Here is an 8,857-nt window from a genome sequence, read left to right on the forward strand (position 1 = left end):
TTTGTAAGTCTCCAGTGGTCATTTTCAAGGTATGAATAGTCTATGCCTACTCTATACAGCATACATATTAAAGTTATTATATGATATGACAGCCTGTCTCAAATCTAGGACTGTAGCAATGTCAAATAATAAAAATCTATCCATCATTTAAAATGAAGAGGCAAACAGACGTATAAATTATTCACTTTAGAAAATGTATTGCAATGAGTACGATCCAACAGCTGGTTTACAGCTGTGTGTGGCTTTCACAAGGCAAGCAAGCCACGTTTTACAAAAAATAAAGATATAAGTAAGCAATATTATTTCAGACAGTGATAATCTGCCATTAATGCCTTGCTTCATTTCCTCAATCATCCATTTTTTTATTCAGTAATATTGCTTTTTGCAGTTCTAAAACAAGTTACAGTATGAATAATATTTCATATATTAAACCTGACAATTAAAGTGGACCTATGATCACATTTTAACTTTTTATAATAGGGTGGTTATCCTGTTTACATACGGTATTAGAAAAAAATGTTTTTAATTTTTTATTCTTCAGGAAGATCCTTCTCCTTCCATCTTTGCCGTTGTGGTGGTAAAGACTGAAGGGGAAATCCACAGCCTCATGGGGTACATACATCAGATATCCCAAGATGCTATCAGCTGCTTATTCTGCAGATTGCCATCAAGGAGCTTTCCTCCTGTAAAGAAAAAAACTGCTCTATCTCACGCATGCACAGTAAAGATTGACACTTTCTTTTTTACATTTCAAGGAAGACACATCACCCAATCTTGCGCTTGCACAATGCAGGATTGGGTGACATGAGGAAGAACTGTGGAAGAAGAAAGATGGCGGCGCTGGGGGGAATGGCCCTGGTATGAAAAGGGAAGCTAAGACAGCGTAGGACATACTGGGCTTAGTTTGTGTATGGATTGAAGGCTTTACATAAGTAAAGATAGGTGAATGTTTTTAGTGAAATTTCCTCTTTAAATACTTGTAAGCTTCTGTCAATTTAAAGTTTGCAATGCTTTGTGTATCTTAATTTATATGTCCTGACAATATGTAGGTACAATGTAAACTCCTAACCTTCTCAAAAGGGTAAGGAAAAGTGTCTCCCTGGTGCTGATACACAGTAGAAGACTGTGATACAGGCAGAGTTAAAATGACTTTAATATTAATTATGAAGCTGACAAGCACTGGTTAATATACAGGCTATAACATCCACTCGTCAGTTCCATCTCGTGCTATTTTCATTCAATTTTAATAGGAAAAGGTGCTGTTTCCCTGTCATTTATTTTTCAGCGATCCACAAAATATGCATGGTTGGGGGAAACATGGTAGCTGACATGAAAGTCCCATTTACAATAAAGCATGTGTAATGGGAGGTTTAAATTTGTCAAGTTAAATAAAATGTCAACTTTAAAAGGGTAGGAACATTAGTACATTGATTTGTTAAAGTTTTCCTGTTCTACTTTTATGTAGAATTACAAGCAAACAACTAAAAGCTCTCCTAAAATACCAAAATACTTACACTTGAGCTGCTGTACCTGTCAAGGGGTTTGTTATTCTGTATGGCTAGTCTCACGATTTACACACCTTTACCACACTGCATTTTCTGATTTAGCACTGTAGCTTCTTGCTTCAACAGATTGCTAATTCAGGGCCAATGAGCAGTTAACAGATCAAGCAGTCAACATGAAACAGATGGGCTACAGGAGCAGGAGACCACAATGGGTGCTACTTCTGTCAGCTAAGAACAGGGACCTGAGGCTACAATTTGCAAGTGGGTTACCAAAATTGTCCAAGGGAAGATTGGAACGACATTGCCTGGTTTGATGGGTGTCAATTTCTGCTGCGACAAAATGGTAGGGTTAGATTGTGGAGTTTAGAACATGAAAGCATGGGCAATCCTTTCTTGTGATAAGAATTTAGGTTGGTGGTTGTTGTATAATGGTGGGACACTTTTGTCCCCTTGGTACCAAATAAGCATTGTTTAAATGCCAAAGGCTACTGTAGCATCGTTGCTGATCATATCTATCTCTTTATGACCACACTGTACCCATCTTCTGATGACCATTCATAATCTCATATTAGTTTCCTAAACATGAAAATGAGTTCACTGTACTCAAATGGCCTTCAAAGTCACTAGATCTCAATTCAATTCATTGTGGTAGAACAGGTGATTCATATAATGGAAGTGTAGTCAACAAATCTGCAGCAATTGACTGATACAATCATGTTTATATGGACAAAAATCCTTGAAGAAAGTTTCAGCAGCTTGTTAAATCTATGCAATGAAGAATTATGGAAAATGAGTGTACTTCTTTTTATTGAGAACCTAACCTCTTGTATTAGGTACCAATGCAATATTAACATTGCTTGATGCTGAATAATCATAACTCCATCTAAAGTCAGATCAATTATATGTAATGTTGCCACAGAAAACAACAGAATCTACAACACCAGTGATACTTTTTTTTCTAGACTGATAAAATAGACTAAGAAGAAGGGTACTTTTGTTAGGGAAAAAGCAGTACTAGGAGGTATAATACAGAAATATATATTTATATACTAATGTACATGGCAGAATCAGTCTCTGTTGGGACACTGCCCAACACTGACAGAGCCACGTTTGCCAAGTTGATGGAACAAACCAATTTGGAACAAAACAAAAGTAAGATATACCTAGATATACCTGAAGAATGGGAGAAATTGTGCTTTTATTCTTCTAGCAGTGCTAGAGTACACAGTATAGATATCACACAAACAAACCCCATAAACTGTGATGGCTATTCCTTCATCTCGGTATAAAAAGAAGCAATCCTGTGAAGGAGCAACTGGAAAGTGAACCAGGCCTGGAAAGGTCCCCAGTGGGGACACAGATAGCAATGAACACCTAACTGAGATGTTACTTGTACCCTTTTCTATGAAAATAAAGGCTTTATTACTGTTTGTGTCTTTGTCAGAGAGATCTCCTTTAAGGTCTTGTGCTGGTGGATGTCCAAATGGACAGTATTAAAAACCCTATAAACCCCTCCCCCTATGCCGAAAATGTAGAAATACATAAACAAAAGGCTTTTGTGTTTCACTTTTAATGTTAGAAGTTTATGGGAAGCAAGGTGGGACATAGGCAGATGCAAAGTGTGCCGCTGCATGAGGGCACCAGATCCTCCTCAGTCAACAAAGGCCCCTACAGTGACCCCAAGTCAAGGCAGTGGGGGGCCCACCACCACTGGTGGTAAGCCTACCTAAACTGTATGTCTAGTCCAATTTTAGAGGTTTAAACCTCTATCAGGTTACTTTATGGCTGTCTGCTACCCACTAGTAACATTTCTCCTCACTTCCTGTCCTAAAGGTGCAACAAGAAATTAGATGAAATGAAAGTAAAAAAGATCACCTCAGAGAGCTGTCCCTGGAACATTTCCCTTCTTCCATTGCTCTGATAAATTTTGTGGTTTTCACACTTTGTCTTTGTGATAGTGGTCACCAGTACAAATATAGGGGGTGAATCCCCTTAGCGGGAAAACAGACAACAATAAAAAGTTGACAGAGGGTCTTCCTAGTAAAAAGTTCATAGCCTCATTAACCTATACATACAGATAATGGGCAGCCTCAGTTCAAAGTATGGCTACAACACAGAATTGGACCTAAAGTGTAGTCACTAATGTACACTAGTAAACCAGAAATACTAACGTATACTGTTTGTGGCCTAATATGGATCTGTTTTCCATTGCCATCTAACATGTCACCTCTTTACTCCTACAAAGAAAAATAAATAAACAGGGAACTAAACTCTAGAAACAAAAAATTATGTACAAGCAGTTCTTTTGACACAGAATGAACAGGTGATGTACCTTCTGTATTAAAAAAAACCCTTACCTGCCTTATCCCAGTCTTTTAAATACATTCACCTGTACCTGTTCTGTAGTGGGCGCCAACGTCTTTCTTCTCCTGTTACTGATTTCGATCTTCATACATCTTAAAGTACTCACTGCTCCCAGTTCCATCTCAATGTACTTAGTGCCCCTGTTCCATCTCAATGCACTCACCCTGCCCCATTCCATCTCAATGAACTCACGGTCCCCCGTTCCGTCTCAATGTACTCTCTGCCCCTGTTCCATCTCAATGTACTTACTAGCCCCCATTCCACCTCAATGTACTCTCTGTCCCCGGTCCATCTCAATGTATGTACTTACCCCCCCCCCCCCCCATCTCAATGTACTTACTGGCCTCCATTCCATCTCAATATACTTTCTGCCCCCATTCAATCCCAGTGTATTCTTTGGTTCCCATTCCATCTCAATGTAATCACTGCCCCCCCCGTTCCATCTCAATGTGTACTCAGTGGCCCCCGTTTAATTTTAATGTACTCACGCGCCACTATCTTCTTTCTTCTCCACATGCAGGTTTTAATTTTCAGGTATTTAGATTGGCTGGGCTGGTAAGACACTTGTGTAGGAGTTCATTCAATCCTGGCAACCACAGGGGAAGACAGGATGCTCTGGGTATCCTGGCATCCTACACTGAGCTGCACATGCATTTTTTGACATAACAAAACAGTATTCAGGCAAGTAAGAATGCTTTTTGCAGGAGTTTCTGCTTTTTGCAGAAACTTTCGCAAAGTTTAGGAGCATGATTGAAAGTTGAGGAACTTTAGAATCATGATTGCTGAGTTTATAAATTAATCTCTATTAATATTATTATTATTATCTTGTATTTATATAGCGCCAACTTATTACGCAGTGCTTGACAAAGTCCATAGTCATGTCACTAGTTGTCCCTCAAAGGGCTTTTAAAAAGGTTTTGCTAATCAATTTTCACCCATAACATGTGTACATGCCGTTCCCCTAAATTATGAATTGAAAATGGAAAGAACAAAGAACCAAGAAAACTTGGGTATCTTTGTGTGGGAAAAAAGTACATATATTGTGAAAACATATCAAATTACAATTCATATTAAAACATGAACATACAATGCTTTGCTCACTTTACCATACAGTCAGAAATATTCGTACATGAAATTTAGCAATTTGATTATTGATCCATGAGTTCAACAATAGAATCAGTTAGATATTACAACGTACTCTACATATCCCTGAGGAAGCCGAATGGTGAAACGAGTTGGTTGTGAGACGGTAACGATTACCACTGTATTAGGAAAAATCATGTATTAGTTGAGCAACTATTTTTCCACACTGACTGTATGGTAAAGTGAGCATTGTATGTTCATATTTTAATGTGAATTGTAATCTCATTCAGTTATTTTGATATTTTTCACATATATGTATACTTTTTTGCCACACAAAAAACCCTAGCTTTCTTGGTCCTTTGTTCTATCCATGTCCCTCAAAGGGGCTTAAAAATCCAATGTTCTAACCATAGTCACATGTCACTAACAAAGTCTAAGGTCAGTTTGGGGGAAACCAATTAACCTAACTGCAAGTTTTTGGGATGTAGGAGGAAACCAGAGAACCCAGAGGAAACCCATACAAACTCAATGCAGATATTGTCCTGGCTGAGATTCCAACCTGTGATCTAGTGCTGCAAAGGCCAGAGTGCTAATCTCTATATTTCTAATATGATTGTAACTAAAACACAAACGTATCTAATCCCAGAATATTCCAATCACTTGCCCATGTTGGCCACAGTTGTATGTGACCTTACGGTAAAACATTGGTCTTATTAAAATGCGAGCGCTATCCCTCCGCCATGACACTAATTACATCTGACGCTTCACAAACCAACTATGACGAGCACAGTGACATGAAGCCATGTATTTACTGAACATTCCATCCGATCACACAAGAATCTGTTAATCAGGAATCACCCCAACTCCTTTCATCACTAGAGGTAATAACCTAGATTTTGTGTGAGGGATGGGAAGCCTGGATGTGACTGTACCAAACCTAGCAATTCTTGGTGCTAGTTAAAGCTCCAAGTGACAACCAGTCAGCACGATTCCATGCCGACTTCCTAGTTTCCATAGCGACGCACAATATCCTATAAAGCTGTGTGGGAAGTATGAGAATTAGACAATGAAGTCATTTAAAAAAAAAAAAGGGGGACTTGAATGCTAATTATCTTGTGGCAATAACTTCAGCATTTTGCAAAGGTTAAACATTATATGTGCAATTATCCATGCACTGTAACATCCAAAATCTGATTTCTAGATACCAATAAAGCCAAGGTGTGTGAGGCAGTGAAGGGGTTACTGAGAGCAGTCAGACATGTATATCTGTCCTGGCTGCAGACAATGATAGGGACTCATCCCTGTATCTCTCAAGTTTTCTCACACTTTATCTAGGAGCAGATTGATTTCATTAGTGCTGTGACAGAGAATTCCTGACATTCTTCTGCTTCCAATAATCCTTTCCAAACCCAATGAGCAGCAGCACTTCCCTCATAACAATCATTAGGAAAGTGCACTTCCATTTTGGGTAAAAAACATAAAGGCAGCCAATCAAATAAAACATTTTCGAGCCATGTAATTACTGGCAATTTAGTGAAACGCTAGCTGTTGGACCTGGATTTCTATAAAAGGCTGAGTTCTTCACATGATCCCATTTATTTCGCTTGCCTTGCCTTTCACAGCACAAGCTTTGTCTCAAGCTACCTGGGACTACAAAGGGGAGAGGCGGATAGTGAATACTTTGCCCGGGCTTTTTTATTTTTTTTCCCTTTTCAAATGCACTATGCTCCTGTTCTGCATCCCTTTGAATTGACAGCAGGGCTATCAGACAGGCTGGCGGACGGAGGAGTGAAGCTTCAGGGAAGCTGAAGTATTGCGCGCTGTTGAGGCGAGCAGAGAGGGCGCGCAGAAGCAGCAGGGCGGCCGGCGATTGGCTGATCCGGCTTAGCTCGCTGTCCGTGGTGCTGAAGCCGAGCCTGTGCTCGGTCCATTGGCAGCACACAGTGCGGGGTAGCGGGGCGCTGTGACACCACAAGCTAGCTGCTCCGGAAGAAGAGGAGGGGAGCAGAGGGGGGGCATTGTGCACAGCTCTCTCTCTCTGCTCGCTCCCGCTGCGCGTTCACGTCTGCATCTGCCAGCCTCTCTGTGTGAATGAACAATACTGAGACACTGGGACCACATCACCAACAACTGCATCCAGGAACCAGGGCAACCTCCATCCTCAGCAACCGCTCTATATTCGGATTGCCAATGATTTCACCGCTCTGAAAACACACATTTTTTTTTTCCTTGGACCTGAATTTTTTTTTTTCTTCTCCTGAATGATCCGATTTTTTTTCTTGGAAATGCAAAAGATTATGCCTATATGTGTCTTCCTGGTTCCTGTTCTGTGGGGACTGATGAGTGGAGTACATTCCAATAGCATACAGATAGGTAAGGCTGGCTGATGGAGGAGATGTGGGGCAGAGATGTGCTAGGAGATAGGGTAATGCACCATTCATTGTGCATATTGATACATCTCCCCATGCAAGCCTGGGAATAGGATCAGGAATGAGATATCTATATGTGTGTGTATTTCTGTATCACATTGTGTGCCATCTCTTTACAGGAGGGTTATTTCCAAGGGGTGCAGATCAGGAATACAGTGCATTTCGAGTAGGGATGGTTCTATATTCCACTTCAGAGTTCAGGCTGACGCCCCATATCGACAATCTGGAGGTAGCTAACAGCTTTGCCGTCACCAATGCTTGTAAGTAATAAATATTCATCATTCTTATCCTTTCTGACATGCGACAAGTCCAGATGTAGCTGATTTCATGGAGGATGCTGATTTTGCACCATGCCCAGGGTCTATATAATGGTTGTGCCCAATATATAATATATTGATTGCATTTCTATCCAGTTTTATCCACCTATTCATTGCTTGCTGCAATGGCTTTTACGCCACCCTGGCAGCCAGGTCCTACTGAGTGATTGGCATGCAGCAAAGCGGACCTGTTCCTATATCCATGCATTCCGATGGAGGGTACATTGAACTATGGTAAAACGCCAGATTGCTGTCATTACCCAGGCTACAAGGGAATATCTATCCTAAGTGGTGACTTTGCTGATTAATTCTGCTACATAGGAGCAGATGCAGAATGCTGTTCAGCCATTTTACACAGTGATCTGCTAAGCCATCAGTGCAAATCTAGCTAGAACAGTAATAATTCATCGAATACTTTGTGGGGACGAATGCTGTTTAATATGACGTGCTTTGGTAACCCCTCTCACGGCCAACTACCATCTTGTTATAACACCCCCCCCCCCCCTTAGTTCCAGCTCATAAACTGTTCTATTTATAGATGCCTATGGAAAGCCACTGATTGATTGCCTCTCCAGATCATCTCATTGATTAGCAATTCAAAACAAATTCATTGTCTTAACTTACATAGCGTTTTATAGAAATGGGTATAAGCTGCGTATTGACAGTTTGTGGTTTAGATATGGCATTGATCAATACGAGGGGGATCAATTGCACCAATTCTGCCATCTGTGTTGGTCTACCTTAGCAGGCAAGTCATTGCAATCGGAAGTCTGTGATTTACAGCAATCATGTACTGGACTGCTGTATGAAGGCCACCATTTTTATTGGCGACCAGATGACTTCTGCTGCCAAACTATGCCCAGGGTATGAGGATATATATATTGTGCTGGACAAAAGCAGCTGCCATAAAGGATCTGATAGTGAGCAGAGCCAGATTCCTATGCTGGCGATTAACGTACAATATTTAGAATATACAGTATGTGGGGCATAAGTCTATACATGGGAAGACACCGACTTGTCTACTATATGGTATTGTCTACAGTACACACAGCACAGAATTACATTGTATATGAGATAACACCTATTCATCCACAGTATAGTATCACCTATATGATATGTGGAACAGAGCTACATTGTATATAGGTAGACACAAACTCAT

General features: G+C 40.4%; 1 protein-coding gene across 5 annotated transcripts in view; it reads left to right on the forward strand.

Annotated features, from left to right (window-relative positions):
* The first annotated feature begins 6,594 nt into the window (after positions 1–6,594).
* The window catches only part of GRIA2 (glutamate ionotropic receptor AMPA type subunit 2), a 96,808-nt gene continuing 94,545 nt past the window's right edge, over positions 6,595–8,857 (forward strand). For 2 of the 5 annotated variants that reach the window (XR_011919948.1, XM_072405972.1), the window contains exons 1-2: positions 6,597–7,325; positions 7,501–7,641. Coding sequence is in view for 4 of the 5 variants with exons in the window: in XM_072405972.1 (XP_072262073.1) it covers positions 7,214–7,325; positions 7,501–7,641 (253 nt within the window). In the remaining variant the exon portion in view is untranslated. Of the gene's footprint in view, positions 7,326–7,500; positions 7,642–8,857 lie in introns of all 5 variants that reach the window. The other 3 variants (XM_072405973.1, XM_072405971.1, XM_072405970.1) reach the window with 3 other exon arrangements.

The sequence above is a fragment of the Pyxicephalus adspersus genome, chromosome 3 (genome assembly GCF_032062135.1).
Source record: "Pyxicephalus adspersus chromosome 3, UCB_Pads_2.0, whole genome shotgun sequence".
Taxonomy (NCBI): Eukaryota; Metazoa; Chordata; class Amphibia; order Anura; family Pyxicephalidae; genus Pyxicephalus; species Pyxicephalus adspersus.